The sequence below is a fragment of the Etheostoma spectabile genome, chromosome 6 (genome assembly GCF_008692095.1).
Source record: "Etheostoma spectabile isolate EspeVRDwgs_2016 chromosome 6, UIUC_Espe_1.0, whole genome shotgun sequence".
Taxonomy (NCBI): domain Eukaryota; kingdom Metazoa; phylum Chordata; class Actinopteri; order Perciformes; family Percidae; genus Etheostoma; species Etheostoma spectabile.
The window spans coordinates 29129217-29147844 of record NC_045738.1 but is presented as its reverse complement, the minus strand read 5'-3'; the positions used below and the strand labels follow the sequence as shown (position 1 = coordinate 29147844).

At 40.3% G+C, this 18628-nt stretch overlaps 1 protein-coding gene across 1 annotated transcript in view; it reads left to right on the top strand.

Annotated features, from left to right (window-relative positions):
• Window positions 1-10018: 10018 nt before the first annotated feature.
• The window catches only part of LOC116691405 (eukaryotic translation initiation factor 3 subunit E-A), a 30668-nt gene continuing 22058 nt past the window's right edge, over window positions 10019-18628 (top strand). The window contains exons 1-5 of the mRNA XM_032519004.1: window positions 10019-10159; window positions 11310-11427; window positions 11675-11792; window positions 14217-14259; window positions 15682-15786. Coding sequence (XP_032374895.1) covers window positions 10070-10159; window positions 11310-11427; window positions 11675-11792; window positions 14217-14259; window positions 15682-15786 — 474 coding nt within the window. The 5' untranslated portion in view covers window positions 10019-10069. The remainder of the gene's footprint in view (window positions 10160-11309; window positions 11428-11674; window positions 11793-14216; window positions 14260-15681; window positions 15787-18628) is intronic.

Sequence of the window (18628 nt, the reverse complement as noted above, 5' to 3'; positions counted from 1 at the left end):
TCAGAGTCAGTGGTGGAAGTATTCCGTTTTTTTTTCTTAATGTAAAGTAACAATAATACATTGTAAGAATACTCTGTTGCAAGTGAATGTCCTGCATTCAATTTTTCAATTCAATTTTATTCATAGTATCAATTCATAACAACTCAAGACACTTTACCGATAGAGAAGGTCTAGACTACACTCTATAATTTACAAAGACCCAACAGTTCTAGTAGTTTCCTCCAGAGCAAGCAACAGTGCGACAGTGGCGAGGAAAAACCTCCTTTTAGGCAGAAACCTGGGACAGACCCAGGCTCTTGGTAGGCGGCGTCTGACGGGCCGGTTGGGGTTGAAATGAATTCACAATTCTACTCAAGTAAAAGTACAAAAGTATCTGCATCAAAATATCCTCAAAAGGCCTGTACTCAAAAATACTGAAAACACCCCAGCAGACTGGGATCGCCTCCACAAGGCTCACAGACCATTCCCCAATATGGGAAATAGCTACATTTTTTTCACATCCACATGCACTAATATGATTAACCTAACATAGTATAACTTATTAAATAAATGGTGATAGTGCAGTGGATATGACACATGCCTTTGGTGTGGAAGATCAGGGTTTGATTCCCGCTGTGATGCATTTACCATTGTGTCTCTGAGCAAGACACTTGACCCCAGGCGACATGTACATACCCACTGCTGTCGCGTTGGATGAAAGCATCAGCTAAGTGACATGTAATGCATTTGTTTGACCATTATTTAGGTATTGTTACAGGTTTTGATTGGTTTTGAGTTTTACATTTGATCATTTGTTATGCTTAAATGATTACTGTATGCCAACAATCCGGCCAAGCAGAACATCGTAGAACTGAAGATAGTAGAGTTGAGCTATAACAAATAATAATAATCATCCATCTACATTACCCCTTGTTACTCCAGAGGCGTGCAACCTCTGATATACACTACACAGCAATTGTTAGTCACTTTGGATAAAAAGTGACAGCTAAATGACATGGAATAATTTCATAAAAATAACATAATTAGTGTTGCATTAATGTGTTAATCAAGTTAATGTTGGAGCTGGTAAGGGTGGGGCTTATTTTTATGTTTTTATTTTTATACACCACATCATCATTTATATCGGCATTGGAGCCAGCGACACAAACAGACTGAACAATCTGATCAGGAAGGCTGGCTCCGTGATCGGCTGCAGACAGGACAGCTGTGGTGGAGGTCACTGAACAAACTGTTATCTATCATGGATAACCCCGACCACCCCCCACACTGCTCCAACAGAGAAGCACCTTCTCTAAGAGGCTCCGACAGCTTCGATGTCGCACGGACCGCTACAGGAAATCATTCCTGCCACAGGCAATAAAACTCTTCAACACGTCATCACTGGGTGCTAGATAAGACCCTGAGACTCCACAATACTGCACTAAGGGCAACCGGCGCAATTGGTTTATTTACATTTTAGCATACTATTCAAGCAGTTGCACATTTTGCATTCCCATCCTGTATATATTAAAATATTTATTCCTACTATATCATTATTTCATGTATATTTCATGTATATTGTACGTATGTATATTGTATCCTAGTATTTCCTGTATATTTATATTCTGTGCCTGTGCTGTGTGACTGATTTTGCTGCTGTAACACCATCCTTTCCCATTTGTTTGGGATCATTGTCTATCTACCTACCTATCCATCTATACTATCTTTCTATGATTATTTATTTTATTAGGACAATGCACATTAATGAACATTTCGTAAATGCGCCAGTGTTAGCCATTGGCTATTTTTCAACTGTAGTCCACCTAGATGCATGTCTTTTATGGTGGGAAAAGCGGAGTACCCAGGAAACCCACGCAAACACGGGGAGAACATACAAACTCCACACAGAAAGGCCCGAACGACCTATTGGAACCAAGAACCTTCTTGCTGTGAGCAGAAGTGCAACCACTTAGCCACCGTGCTGCCCGTCCGTCTATCTATCTGTCGTATATCTATCTATACCATCTATCCATCTATCTATCGATATATCTATCTATCTATCTATCCATCTATCTATTGATATATCTATCTATCTATCTATCTATCTATCTATCTATCTATCTATCTATCTATCTATCTATATATATGTCTATCTATCTATCGATATATCTATCTATCTATCTATCTATTCATCTATCTATCGATAGTCTATCTATCTATCTATATCTATATGTCTATCTATCGATCTATATCTTCTATCTATCATATATCTATTCATCTATCTTCTATCTTCTATCTATCTATCTATTTTCACTACTATCATTATCTTCTATCTATCTATCTACTATCTACTATCTATCTGTCTATCTACGTATCTACTATCATCTATCTATTGTATTATATTTAAAGCTGCAAAGTATCTGGAGCTGCAAATAAAGTGGGTAAAGAGCACGATATTTGCCCAGGAGATGTAGTGGAGTAAAAGTATAAAGCACATCAATAGAAAACACTCAAGTAAAGTACCTCAACATGTACCTACTTGAGTTACAGTTTTTTCCCATTGGTTTGGCTCATTTCTTGAAACAGAAATTACATTCTCAAAACTCTAAGATAATTTGGCAAAACATCTTACAGTTTAGCACAACACCATAGCTCACTTGCAAAAGCACATATCTCTCCCAAAACAGTTCACTCATGCTTCAAAACTAAATTCTTTCTCATATAAGAGTCAGTGCCACCAAAATGCAAAGATCCTTCTCAATTGCTTCGCTCTTTCTCGAAACAGACCGGACGTTCTCCAACTCTTGGGCTTTGCCAAAATAACGTGGACGTTCGGCACAACACCGTGGTTCACCTGCAAAAGCTCACACCTCTCCCAAAACATTTCACTCATGTGTCAAAACTAAATTTCCTTCTCATTTAACCAGTCAGTGCCCCCAAAATGCTTTGTCCCTTTAGCATTATGTAAGCTGCAGTCAGAATGTTTAGATATGTTGTCACTATGGCAGAGGACATGGAATATCCCTCATATCCACCTTCAGTCTAGCCCGCCCTTCATAACAATGGTGACAGCCCGACATGCGTGAGCTTAAATTGTAAGGTTCTATCTCCGTTTAGGGTAGTTCTGAGATTTGGCATCAAAGTTTTTACATCCCAGCTGACAAAACCGTTATGTATATATCTCTTTATAGCCTATCTATTACATGTAATCTTTTTTTTTTTCTTTTTTTTTTTACAAAAATACACACCACACAGGCATTACTGTAATAAACACCTATGGATCAATTGTGTCAAAAACTCAATGTCAACCACAATGGAGATATAACCTTATAATTCTAAGCTATAGTTAATAGTTTATTTTGTCCAATGTTTTTCATTGTCATTTTTTAGTAACATAGCATTGAGGTAAGATATTAGTCACACACACACACACACCACCCACCAAAATGAATAGGTAAATATCAATGTGTAATACATATTTTCTGCTCTATGAACAGTGTCCTGTCCTATACAACATATACAGTAATTCCATCATTGACTGACAACAGACCTGTTTTCCCTGCGAAAGGTTTGGATGATGGAGGAGACTGTAGAGCGGCATTAGGCTGCACTCGCGACCTGCCTCCGCCATTGTGAGACCATGGTTGATGACATGGTCTATAATCGTGGCCCGAATTTCTCCGGGACAGCATGATGTCTTTGTGCTCCTCTGCCTCTTCCTCCTATTCCACCACCACGCACTCCTCCTCCTCCTCCTCTCCTACCTCCTCTTCCTCCTCCTCCTCCTCCTCCTCCTCCTCCTTCCTCCTCCTCTTCCTCCTCGCCTCCTCCTACTCGAGCAGGCATTTGCTCTTGTTCATTTACCTGGCCAGGTGCCTCATGTTCAGAAATTGTGCTGGTCTTGCATTGTCAAGATCTTTCTATACATGTTGGGAGCATTCACAGTCATGGACAGCACCTGTCATGTAACTAACATACTGTTTGATTGGTCATCTGAGAGGTGAAACTCCTCCTTCGTAGTAAAGTTCTACTTTCACCTGACTGTCAATTGCTGTGAAAAAAAAAAAATTATCAAATGTTCCAAGGGATTCATATGTGGTATTCATGGTATTATGTTCTTGACTCATTTTGACAATTGAACGACAATTGTGCATGGCTTATACAATGAAATGATGCTGACAAGTTTTGGAGTGAACAACCATTAGACCGAGAATCAACAATCAGTTTGATCAGCAAGATCTATTCACTTGGAAATTGTGCTAAATGTCCTAAGGAACTATCATTTTGCAAAGATTACTGAGACAGGAGGCATGTACTTAGGCATTTGCAATTTGATGAAATGAATGAGAAATCAGTCTGTTGTGAACATTGCCAAGTAGTTTTGGAGGTTTGTCCATGTTGTTTTGAGATGTAATTTCTGTTTCAAGAAATGAGCCAAACCAATGAGAAAAACTGTAACGGTTGGCACAAACGGAATATAGATAGATAGACAGATAGATAGATAGATGATGATGATAGATAGATAGATATAGATAGAGGTGTTTGTGGATCCCAAGAAAAATGGGAAATTCCGGTGTTACGCAGCAAAATCAGTCACAAAGCACAGATTATAATACAAATGAAATACTAGAAAATATACATACATACAATATGCAAGAAATAATAATATGAATAAAAGAAAAGAACAAATATTTGAAAATGTACAGGATGGAAAAACAAAAATGTGCAACTGCTTAAATAAATATATATATATATATATGTACATCTCGCTCTCCATCGCTCACTACAGTACATTCAAGGACAGATTTTTTTTTTTTTTTAACCTTTATTTAACCAGGAAGTCCCTTGAGATTGAAATCTCTTTTCCGAGGGAGACCTGGCCGGGACGGCACACCAGGTACAATAGAAACAGAAACACAGCATAGTCAAAATCCCACATTGAGGAAAGGAACAGGTCACATGTGGCAGTTGCATTTTTGAGTTACATGGCATTTTAACATGGCCTTAAAATCATTTAATGGGACTAGATCATTTAGATGGAGCAGGTTTTGCAAGTTATTCCAAGACCATGGAGCAAAGTAAGAGAAGGCTTATGAAAAAGAAGAAGAAAAAAAAAGAGGGACCAGAGACATTACATTCAAGCAAACTCAAACATTTCAAGCATCAGCGATGTAACTTTCAGAGTGAATGCTTTTTGTTCCTGGTAATAGCTTAGCCAAATAGCTGTTAGCAAATGACGCGTGTACTCTAAGATTGCTGGCGGACGCATCTATGTCATGGCAGGTGTATTGCTCAGGGCCCAAGGAAGCACAGTGCCGAGTGTGGACATCTTAGCAGAGGTTCGAGATAAAGATGTTCTGGACAGGCACGTTTTAAACGGGGTGCTGCACTGGTTTAATAAAGTCAAAGAAAAGGAGCCCACGTTTGTTTGGTCAGCGTGAGACAGTGACTGTAAGCACCATATGATTAATATAGCTCATACTCAAGATAATACTGAGTGTTCAGCAGGAAATTGCCTGGATCCCTCCACATGAAGTGCTTTATTGTTTGTATCAGTCACCACGGGACCGTTTTCCCAAATCCCTGCAATTCATGGGCTTGGTTTTGCTTTTCTCTAAGGGGGTGGATGAGCAATCTGGCACTGGACCTTTTTATAAAACATGGGATGCACATAGTTCAGGCCTTAATAGTGCTCAGTTGCTAGGATTGTTGGGTTTGCACATTTCAATTTGCACTTCTCAACACTCCTGCATATCTGAGAACTGTATTAGCAAATGTAAAAACTGATTATTTGTTGCTCACAAATTAACAAAAACAAAGCACTATGTTTTCTGGAAAGGAGAAAGTTTTTGCACATGTCAAAGAGTGAAGTCTGGATTTTTGTGGATTCGGCATGTTATTAGCAAAAATAATTATGTGGTGTCAGGATAGAAAACTGAACAAAATATGAAAAAGGGAAAGGGAATTATCGTGCACACGTTTTCCAAAATACTACTTCACAGGCACCTATTTTTTAAAATGAAGATTGGCTGGTTGAAACAAGAGAAACCAAAGCAATTTGGCCTTCGTATCAGGGTTTAAAATATATGGTTTCTTGTCATTTTGGATTCAGCTTGTGGTACTTAACTTATCTAAAATGCTTATTGGCTTTCCCTGGACCAGTGAAGATTCCTCCCGCTGCTTCCTAATTCAATATTGTATAATAACAAGTATTATTGCCTGCACATAAAATCCAACTCAAATTACACTGAAAATGGACAACACAGTGAATGGCTTTATGTTAGACGGGGGAACAATTATTGGGTTATGATCATTTTGCACTAAAGTAAGTTTGGAAGGCCACAGAGGTTTTCCTGCTTGGTAATTTAATTTAATGCAATTGTATTTATAGTGTCAAATCACAGCAGACGTTATCTCAGGACACTTTACAGATAGAGTAGGTCTAGACCACACTGTAATTTACAGAGACCCAACAATTCAACCCAAACATTTGGTGCAACAGTGGCGTTCGTGAAAATTCCTTTTAACAGGAAGAAACCTCAGGTAGACCCAGGCTCTTGGTGGGCGGCCATCTGCCTCCACCGCTTTGGGGGGAGGCAGATTTACAGATTATGACATATAATATAACTAATAATAATTAGCAGTTGGTACAATGGAATGGCATGATGAACAATGGCAATCATAGTAACATTCAAAATAATAGAAATCTGACTAGTAAAAGTAGCGGTAGCAGTGCAGGGCGTAGCAGGGCGTAGAGCAGGACCACGGCAGCAGCTGCACACAAGATCCAGGTGCCACCACAATCCAAGGAAATCTGAAAGGCGAGAAAGCCCAAGGACTTCTGGGAAGAAGCCACGTTAGTGACATGCATTTACTGCATGGGACACGAAGGGACTGTACAACAATTATTAGTGTAATGAGGGGGGTTAAACCTAAAAACTTTGGCCCTCCCCAGGGATTATTGATGTTTTTCTATTGATCATGAGGGGGGTGGGGGTCGATGTGCCCCGCTTAAGACTCAACATACGATTTGTACATTTACACATCATATATATTCAATTTACGGCATTGGTACAATTTGTTTTGTCACAGCAGTGGTTGTGAAGGCTTTCACACACACACACACACACACACACACACACACACACACACACACACACACACACACACACTCAAAGGGTGAAAACAATACCAACCACAGCTGCTAACAATGTGGCTGAAATCTTATCAATAAAGGGAAACTTTGCCGATTTTACTGGCTCTGTGCCAATGCAGCATGGACATGCTACACGCTACATGTAGATGAACAGAGTTTCCGCCGGATGACGGCAGCCAGGTGAGCAGGAGAGCTAGCGGGTTCCTCTGAATGTACTGCCAGCCCTGCAGAGACAGAGCCGTTTGAAAGTCAGCAAAGTTTCCAATTCATCTGTCGCCCACCTCCTGATCTAACAGCAACAAAAGCGAAGGTGAGAGAAGTTTGTGTAGATGCTTTTGCCAAATGTCCCCAGTACTGAGCGAAAACTCTAAGCTTGCCCACTTTTTTGTAGTCCAATCAAATAGTTACTGGTCAAATATTCCATTTCACTAGGAAACAGGTCACAGCACAGAAGCTATAGACGCTCCAACTTCTGTTTCACTCTTTCTGTGTGTGAGACTTTCAGAAAAACCCTTAAATCGAGCCTGAACTTTTGTCCTCTGTATATGGCAATATACGCCTTTATGAACCATGGTGCATGGGAAATGAAATACTGATTTAAGTTGAAAAATAAAATACAAGACCCTCCCCTGCCCTCCCAAAAAAGTTAGACTTCCCTATACCTTCTGTCACGTTTGTGTCTGTGTAGTGTTTGCTGTTTTATTTGTAGTAGTCTGTTGTTTTAGTTGTTTTACTTCCTGTCTTGTGTTTTCCTGCCTTTGTGATTGTCTGCCCAGCACTGATGCGTTATACCTGTTCCTTTCCTTTGTTTCGCCTGTCCCGTGTTTACCTCGTTACCCTGGGTGTTTAGTCTCTGTGTTTCCTTTGGGTCTTGTCCGATTATTGTGTTCTGTTATGTGTTGTTCTCTTCTTGTGTCGGGTTGTGTTGTGTATGCTTGTTCCTTGTGTCCTGGCCTGTTTGCCTTTTGGGATTACCTGTGTATACATTTTTGCTCTTCCATCCTCTGGACACTTTTGGTTTGTTTTTGCTAAATAAATTCCTTCAAACTGCATCTGGGCCCAGGCCTCGCCTACGTTCGCTGAAGCCCTGACACCTCCAGCCGAAAGAAACAACACCCCATCTCCCCTTTGGAACCCCTCTCCCAGCCTAACGATCTGTGGTTCCTGGTGGGGGAAAAAGGAGGATTAAACATACAATATAACGATTATTCAACACACCAAAGTTATACATAGAAATTGTTTTTAGCATAAGGAATCCTTTCAATATGTCAAGAAAACACTGTGCAGAAATGCAGAAAAGTGAAAGAATATTACAATGCACACATAAAGAGGACATGAACATGACTAAATGCATATATTGTATGCATACTAGCTGATCACATAAGTGAAACTTGTAGTAAAAAACTGGAACCGAGAAAGTATTTCATTGTGACCTTATAAAGCTAACTTAGCAGCAGCCAAACTGGCTGGAGCGTTTCATTATTTTAATTAAATCTATAAATGATCTAATCAAGACAAATTCCCAAATGGCATTTGCCAAACAGACTAAATGATTGTACGGGTGACTTTTTTTTTTTTTTTTTTTTTTTTACTGAGAAACTTTTCCTGAAATGAAGCAGACGACACAAAGGAGACTTCAGCAGAGTAAGCGCTGTGTTTTCTCTATTTTTATTTTATTTTAAGCGAGCTGCCACCGAGCCAGAGCTGACTGTGTCAGAAGCACCCAGTAAAACAGCAACTGGCCACGGTGAGTGGTGTCTGTTTATGACTCATTTCTACCTGCCATCAGGCGGCAGGGAGAAGTGGGAGTGAAGGAGAGAGAGAGCCCAGTGTTAACAAGGGAAGAATTGTGTGAGGACACAAGACAGTGGCGTGCGGTCGTCAAGAAAACAAGCTACTAGTGAAGCCTATTAGAAATGGGCCATTTAGTAGCTGATATTGGCTGTATGGCCGACACATGGGCACCTTCATGAGGCAGCTACTGAAATAAAGGAGGAGAAAGGGGGGGGGGGGGGGGGGGGGGGGTTAGGATGCACAGTGAAGACATTCTAACCTTGTGGAAAAGTCACATGATTGGAAATGATCTGGTTGTTTTCATTTAAATTTCGCAGGCTCGTGAGTAGGGGTTCATCATGACTGTATTTACCCTCAATGGTTGAACTGTCGTTCAGTCACACACAGGCTTTTGACAAAACGTATTTTGGATTTCAAATCCAACGAAACATTCACTTGGATTCCTCTTTATGAATGGAATGTGTACACTGTATCAACACCACAAGGAAATCATGGGAATTTTGAAAGGTTTACAAGTCCCAGTCAGGCGTCCTTCTGAGAAACCAATGAAGCAATATATTAAAAAACTATATAGGCTAATATAAACACAACATTTATACATATGTAATAATATAAATAATAATAATCTATAATATATAGCATATATAGACCTCACAAGACTATCTCACATCTGAAGTGATATATATATATATATATATATTCAAATTTGAAAATGTGCTTGTCATTTAGAAGATTGTTATTATTAAGATAATAAAATGGTCCAAACTACAGCATAACTGGAACCAGGAATGATTTCAATTCTCCAAAAGGGAGAACTGAGTAAACACAAATGAAAGGATACGTACAGTACAGTATAAGCTGCATATTGTAAATAATAAATTTAAAGGAAGATGTGCACAGTGATAAAAGTCTATCTATCTATCTATCTATTATATTAATAATTTAAAGCTGCAAAGTATCTAGATCTGTCAAATAAAGTGGAGTAAAGAGCACGTTCATACGTCATAACAGCCCTGTAAAATCAGCATCAGTCTTTTTTATGTATTTCACAGAGCCGTGGATGTTGAGAATGTCGCTGATTGGTCAGTCTCTTGTTACACAGCTGCAACACACATCCGTTTTCCTTTCCCCGGAGCAAAAATGGCGGAATACGACCTCACCACCAAAATTGCCCACTTTTTAGACCGTCATCTCGTTTTTCCTCTGTTGGAGTTCCTGTCTGTCAAAGAGGTACTGAATATATTAACACATAAACATTTTGTTACATTTTTTTGTCATTTGAAGAAACTAAATAGGGCTGTTGAACCGTTTTAAAAGCAGTGTGCGCTAGGGAGTTGGTCACATTTTCTGTAGCTGTGTAAAGTGGCAGCATAAAACCGGTGTGTAGCCGGAAATATAGCCTGTTTGCCTTCAGAATAAATGCAAAAAAACACCTTTGCCTAAAACGGAGCAAACGTAATTACAGAACAACTCTCAAGTGAAAGGAGATGTATCTTGTGAGAAATTACAATTACATACTACGAAAACATCACAATATGAAATAATATTCACTATATCAAGACGGCTTAAGATTTCAATTGATTTTTACTTTGAAAGTACATTATCGGAAGTATTGCTTTGATTGTCATTAACTTACACCGGTTGTGTAGCCACGCGCTGTTTGAGCTTCAGCGCCTTGCCTAAACTCAGAGTAGCTAGCTTGTAGAAAAGCTCATTGGCAGTAGCCAGGTTGTACACAGTTGTTCGTTAGTTCTCCCATACACTTTAGCACTCTTCAAGTCAGCGGTGTTGTTGCCCTGTAACTTTTATAACCCTACAGTTACTGGAAAATGAAACGGTAACAGCTGGCCTCTCTCGGGCCATGCTAACCATTGGACACTTGAACAAGTGGTTTATTTGCAATACTAGCATACAATATTATAGTCCATATTCAGGCAACTGTTGGGACGCATAACGTGACAATTGGCAAATATGTATTAACAATGTTCACAACTATTAGGGCCCGCAAACATCCGCCTGGTTCGTTAAAAGTGACGCTAGCGTTGGCTAGCTAACAATTAGCTAGCTAACCTCTTGGTTGAATTAGAAAGCTAACACATCAGTTAACTGGTTAGCTAGCTACTTTATCAGTTAGCTAGCTAGCTAATATATCAGTTGACTGAAACTGATATGTGTAGCTAGTTGGCAACTAGTGAAAATCGCCACAAGTGAAGTTAAATGTTTTATAATAACCAGTAACACATGGACAATAGCCAGCATGCCATTCTGGCTTTCTGGGGGTAGAGGGGGGAGGGTCTTTTGTGACTACTTGGTTAGATAATACTATTGTACAAAAACACTCCCTCACCTTTTGTTTTAAATTATTGGCCCCTTTTCTCAGATCTACAATGAGCAGGAGCTGCTTCATGGAAAACTGGACCTCCTCAGTGACACAAACATGGTGGACTTCGCCATGGATGTGTACAGAAGCCTTTTTTCTGAGAAGGAAATTCCCCATAGTAAGTATTGTGTGTATGTATCTCGGTGGATACAGTCCTAATGCCCATTTCTCTAACAATAACACACCCATAACCGAAGAAGATATTAACATTGCTGATAGAAATCATAAAGGGTTTACTGCACTATACTACTCAGTCCATTCAGAATTCATTTAGCAGTACACTTTGTGTCAGTGTTTTCCGTGCCAGGGTGCTAACTAGTTATGAAGTAGCTGTAGCTAATGACTTTCTTCGTCCTCCGTGTCAGCTTTAAGGGAGAAGAGGACCGAGGTTGTGGCCCAGCTGAAGCAGCTGCAGTCAGAGACAGAACCCATTGTGAAAATGTTTGAGGACCCAGAGACAACAAGGCAGATGCAGTCCACCAGGTAAAGCCTGTTCTCTTCTAATCAAGTACTATACTACTCCTCTTTATTTAATCATTATCTTAAAATAGATTATTTTATAAAAGGCATGATTAGTCTTTGTGGAATGTATTTGTCTTACTTGCCAAGTTTCTAGGTATTGGTCAAACCAGTGGACGGCACAGCTGCATTGCAGAGGGATATTGTAGAGTCTGTGGAGTTGCATTTTGAGTGAAACATTTATTAAGCCTTTTCAGGGCTTTTGTGAGCAAAGACAGACGTAAAAAAGAGACAGACGCTAGATGTTGTGGTTAACTTTATTAAGACGGTTTTGTCGTCTACAGTAATTAAAATAGTTTGGTCGCATTCTGTCTTTATTCTTCCTTAGTTTCTTGGCTAGAGTGTGTACAGTTAATCAAAAGCATTTTCCATGTTCGTCTCTTTTCAGTTCATACTGTTTGTTATATTGTTTTAGTTGGGCTGTAGACATTTGGTTTTTTTTAAGACACCGATTTGTAAGAACTGCTCTGAGATTTGAAGCCCGATTATAGCAACACTGACTTGGATGTCTGTTATTGTTAGTTGGCTGTCAGGACAAAGTCTGTTCAAAATCTTTCTTTTTGGATGAGGAGTCATGTGTCTGTCTTAAGTTATACATTATTTTTCTTCATACCATTGGATTTGTAAAACAATAGGAAACTCATCTGGGGTCGATGAAGAATTCTCTCTGAAGCCAAATGACATGCAACAGTTTTATTCCACCATTATGTCCTACATTATGCTTGATGCAGTTGCGTGTCTTTAACATTATTTGTGCATTAAATGATCATCCAGTGCTGGAATTGAGAAATGGGTTGGTATTTTAACCCCAATGCCCCGTCCCTTGGCATTAATACACAGGGATCCACAAAGTATGTTTACTGGGTAATAGAACCTAATGGTCTAAGTACTTTTATTGAACAGTTAGCTAATAATGTGCCCTACCAGGCTTTATTTGGACAACCACTGAAACCAGAAACAAAGCCCAGCTATTATAATAAATCATGTTAGTACCATATGTACAAACAATCTGTCATTATAAGACACACACTGTGGTGATGTATGGCGATGTATGATTTATGTTCTCATTTGTTTGGACTTGTTAAAGCAATGAATACCACTTTTGGGTTTTAGAGTCAACCTGCTGCCGATGCCTCCTTGACTTTTTCAGTGCAGAAGGTGGCAGTAAGGCTGTGCTGACATTGTTCATGAACAGATGCCACTTGTTGGACAGCCCAGCAGCTGACTCGCATCTTAATGTCATGACAAGTGCAAAGCAAAATATAAGATACTTTGTATCAATGTTAAGACACTTTGTGCCCATTTGAGCTTTTATAGACCATCTTTTGTTGGCCTTCAAGCACAGACACCTGTCCTGAAGCAGTGACGAATCCTGTCCCAGCCCAAATAAGACTTAGTTGACACACATGCCCAATGTGAGTTGAAATTTGTGAAATCCATGAAATAATAAACTTTCCTCATTACACACAGTAACAGAAGATTGAAATCATTTTAGCTCAAAATGCCATTCAAGTGACAACCTTTGTTGTGTTTGATTGCTAATTTGTAGCTAAGACTCAAATCTGCACTCAGCTTACATCGGGGAGTGGCTTCTACATCTACTAAATGCAGCTGATACGACCAAGCTGTGACGGAGGTCTGTAGGGGCTTAAACAACTAGCAATCGCTGCTCTGTAGCACTGAGCTCCTCTTCAATGCTTTCTTTCTTTTCTTTTACCGCTAGTTACTATGAAGGATCTTGCCACAGGTATGCTACATTCATGAGATAACGGGATGTTAATGGACGTTACGCAAAAGGTGAAAGTAGGGGCAAGGTCGTGCGACTGAAGTCATAGTAATTTGAACTTTTTGTAAGGAACAAGAAGTAAATGACCTCAATGTGTGAAAACAATGGTAGGGAAAACACTCAAACCAATTTATATTTCCACCAAATTGCCATGAATAATTATTTGTGTGAGAGAGTGAGAGAGAGAGAGAGAATTAATACAAAACTAAGGTTAAAACTTGTTTTGAACAATTTCTTTGTCTGCAGATTGATTTTAAGTGTGTGTGTGTGTGGGGGGGGGGGTGAAAATGTATTAGGCCATATTGCCCAGCCCTAGCCCAAAGGCTGTGCTGAGCAAGTATTCCCTTTCCTCACCAGACATCATTACTCCGACATGGCTAGCATAGATTTGTTGTAGCCAAACCAAATGCAATAAACAGCCCATCACACTGTTTTAAAAGTGAAATGGTCTTTGTTTATGTACAGCTCTTGATTTAGACCAGAAGTGGAAAAATATACCTGAATAAGACGCCGAACACCAGGATGTCAGCCAAATGGCGGCTCAAGTTGAATGGCCTCTCACTGCAGGAACTGTCTTGCTTTCTCTTTTTTTTTTTTTGCAGGGATGGACGAATGCTCTTTGAGTATTTGGCAGAAAAACATAACGTAAGTAGTCCTGATTTGCTGACATCTCACTTCTTTCCTGCATTTCCCATGGCTCTTGTGTGAACCCATGGTTGTTCTAGAGGCAAAGTGGGAGGGGCAGGCCGAGCAGGGAAATCCAGAATTGCTTCCCAAAACCCTTAACTCATCTTCAGGGTTTGTATGGCTTGCACAAATTCTGCGTGCATTTACATTCTGTGGTGAATTGTTAAGAATAAACGGAGTAGCTCAGGACTCGTGGATAGAGCCGCAAGAATGCCGGAGGTTCTATATTTACCATGATGTTGGGCTTCTCACCCTCCCCTCCATCGGTCCCCTCCCACTCCGGTATCCCGCTGACCTGCATGCTGTCCTCAGTGCTCCTCCACACAGCCCAGGCTCATGGCCCCTCAGCATGCTCTGGGAAAGGCTTGGGCTGCCCGGAGCACACGCTCTCTGTCGCAGTTCTACTGAATCTTAGCGAATTTCCTGACGTCAGTGCACACTGCTGTGTGATACCGGACAGCAGGAAGGACAGTTAAATATAGGAAGACAAGTAGGCTTGAAATGATAGCCCTATATATATACATAATATATATTTTAGTTCACATGACCACCACTTCTTGGCAGATTCGTGACAAAAGTTAAATATTATCTTGCCCTTCATGGCAAAATACCACTGATATGCTCTAGCGGTGTTTACACTATATTCATTTAACAGTGGTGTGCCACCACAGCAGGAACAAATATGTCACTGCTACAAATAGATATGAAATTAAAGGACCCATGGCATGAAAATTTCACTTTGAGTTTTTTTAACATTAATATGCGTTCCCCCCAGCCTGCCTATGGTGCCTCAGTGGCTAGAAATGGAGATAGGTGTAAACCGAGCCCTGGGTATCCGGCTCTGCCCTTTTGAGAAAATGAAAGCTCAGATTGGCCGATCTGGAATCTTGCTCCTTATGATGTCATAAAGGGCAAGGTTACCTCCCCTTTCTCTGCTTTGCCCGCCCAGAGAATTTGGCCCCCCCTTAGAGATATCATGGCTTTCAAATGTGCAAAGTGACAGTTGGTCAAGCCCCCCCCCCACAAGCTCATTGTGGGACTGGCTGTAATTATGCACCAAGGCTGAATTTTAGGTAAGAGACTTCAGATACAGTATTAGGGAACCACTAAGGTTTATATAAAAGCATCCGGCAAGCACCATGTCATGGGAGCTATGAAATTACATGTGCAATTAAGTTACAATGGTGAAAATGTATATGATGTAGCCCAGATGTTTCAGAAGTAATATTTTTGTGAGGATTGGAACACCCTAAAGGCTGAAACACTGATAGATGACACAAAGCTGCATGAAATTACAGAGCAAAGACGACATTGATTTAACAAATATATACTGTTTGACATCGTCTGACGATTCACATTTTTCTTGTTTTCCTCTTGAAGTTCCGTCAGGAGTACTTGGACACGCTGTACAGATATGCCAAGTTCCAGTATGAGTGTGGAAACTACTCTGGTGCTGCAGAATACCTCTACTTCTTCCGTGTCTTGGTAAGTTTTCAGTGTTTTCCATTGACATTCAACAGCAGTTAACATTAATAGGGATGTTTACTGATAACTGTACACCTAACCTCACCTAACACACTGTCTGCAGTATTTTACTATCCCCATTTATATACTGGCTTTAGACATTTCTCTGACACATTAAAATTAAACCTCACATTATGTTTGCTAGATTGCTTTAATTCCTCAAAAGGCCAATGCTTGCATAGGAGAGGATGAGAACACTTAAAAGTAATTGAATGTGAAAAGCTTACGTCATTGCCTATTCAATTCCCTGCACGTCTTTTGTATTAGGGGGAGACTGCTGCTCTAAGACTTGAGTAGGATCTTTTACTGGGCCAAGTGATCAGTGGTGGACTGCATAATCTGTCTGTAGTCTTCTCACGAGGCAGCCTTAGTAGACAGCTTATTGATTTGAGTGCTGTGGCAAGAGAGTCCCTCATCACGACTTCTGAGCTTATGGTCTGCTTAAGTTATGCAAGGCATCGCTTAGTTAGCATCAAGAGGGTTACACTCATTTTGCAAGGTGTTTCAGGGAGGCCAAGCACGGATTATGTCTTCATTAAGCAGCTCTTTCTCACCTGACTTAGTAACAATGAGCTGGGTGAAAAAGACACCACCTTTTCTACAATACGAAGAGTTAGATTAAATTTTCAAGATAAATGTTTTTGAAAAATCCTGATGTTTTAATTGTGTGAAAGTTGGCACCTCATGAAGTCTTTTTTTGTTAGATTGTGAAGTGATTCAATTTACTGTTACGCTCATCTATACAGCAACTAAGAGGTCTGTATCCAGGGCGATTCCATCATTAACTACGCTAGCAGCAGTGCCTGGGTGCCGTCAATTGTTGCTAATAGTACGTTGCATTTACCTCAGGCATCTGATCTGGGAGTTTACCGCGTTTTAAATTAAAACAATTCGGATTTCACATTGCGGTTTGCTCTATCCAGGTTAGCAATTGTTAGCACTTCAATTCAGTTCAATTTTATTTATAGTATCAATTCATAACAAGAGTTATCTCAAGACACTTTACAGGTTGGTAACGACGCATTGAGCTGTTTTTTGTGTGCATAGAAACAGCATAACATGTTGACAGACGTTGGACAGTACTTTGCGTAGGTTTAATATACACAAATAAGACGGTAGTGCTAATAAACTGTTGATTCGAGGTCGGCTCGCTCGGTGTACTGTGATGTTCTCCAACTTCCCAACTTGGTACTTCAGAGGACGTTTTTACGACTTAGAACTCGGGAATTCTGACTTCAGAGTACAAATGGAGCGCACTATGACTCTAAAGCTGACTCCATCCCTTGTTGACCTAGATTAATGCTCCATAAAAAAAAAAAGAAGTGTTTTCAGCAGAAATTGTGCTCTATTTTGACTCCTTTTTGAAGGTATCTTGCGTCAAGTGTCAGTAAGTTCAACTTGACTGTATGTCTCGTAATTTCGAGTGGAACCAGCCTGCATAGTCCGTGGTTTCCAAGTGTCACTCACTTGTCCTCCTGCTTTTGTTTGTCTTTGGTTCAGCATTTAGCTTTGCGGTAAAGCAAGGACTCATGCCAAAACCAGCCCTGAAAGAATGGGCAAGAATAAGATCAACATTTTGTCTATTCATTAGAGTACAAAACATTAGGACCAGCTTTTGTTCCTATTCTAATTGGCATTTGATACTGCACTGCCTGGCTTCTTGTCTTTTGGATGTCAGTGACTCTGGCTAGTCATCCACTTTCACTATGTTTGAGTGCCCCCTCCTGAAAAACTTGGCAGGGACTCTCTTAACCCAAAGCAGTTTGGTAGTTCATTTGATGGGGTTTTTACTGATCTGCTCCAATCTGTAGAAGGAAGAGTTGCATCCGAGACAAGATGACGTGTAATTCACCCAAGCTTTTCCACTTACACTCCCAACCAAAAAAAGGCATTCAGAGAAGTCTTCAAAAGCTTGCATCGGATATGTCCCAGTGTTCCAACAACAGTTGTTTATGGCTTTGCAACTCAGTCTAAATAAACCAAAATTGCCATAATTGAGGTATGCTGTTTGATTCCAGCACAGATTTTCTTTTCATTTCACCCCTCAAATTGTTATACCCCTCATTTTCAGTTCCAGGCAGATCAGGCTCTGTAACTAGATATCTGTTGCTTACTCCTTGACAATGCAAGAGGCTTTTTAGACGAGGAAAAGGTAGAAATGGATTTCATTAGTGGGAGCTTGTATACTGCTTTCCCCCCTCCCCTTTTTTTTCGGTGTTTTGTGGACCTCCCATCCTCACAGGCCCCTTGTCTGTCGCTCCCTCCCCCGTATGGGAGAGGTGAGGCTCCAGAAAGTCATTTAACGTGGGAAACCCAGTCAATTAAACGAAGGAAGCCAGCCTTGCAAAATCCATGCCTCAGGTCTTGTTACAGTGTGGCCTAGCCCGAAAAGAGCAACTTATTCATATCATCACTTAATGCAGGGATTGAATGTTAAGAATAAAGATTGAGTATCCCGACGGATCCCCAGCACAGTAAATTTATTGTTGCTGGTCAGCCAGCGAAAATGTGCCCATTTCTCAAACCAATGGAAACTTAAGGTAACTGCTGGAAAAACCCAGGTATTGAAACTTTTCTAGCGTGGCCACTAGTGAAAGCCAGACTGTGTGTGTAGAAAGCTGCCATAATGACCTGGAGGTCAGCCAAACGTAGCAGGCAGGGACTTCCAAGCGAGAAAAAAACAAAAAACAAAACAAAACAAGACACTTTCAACTGATGAAACGCTGACCTTTTACACTGGCAGTGGAGCCAATTTTTTTCTTTTGCTGTTACAATACGGATCTTTCTTGGGACTTCTCCACTT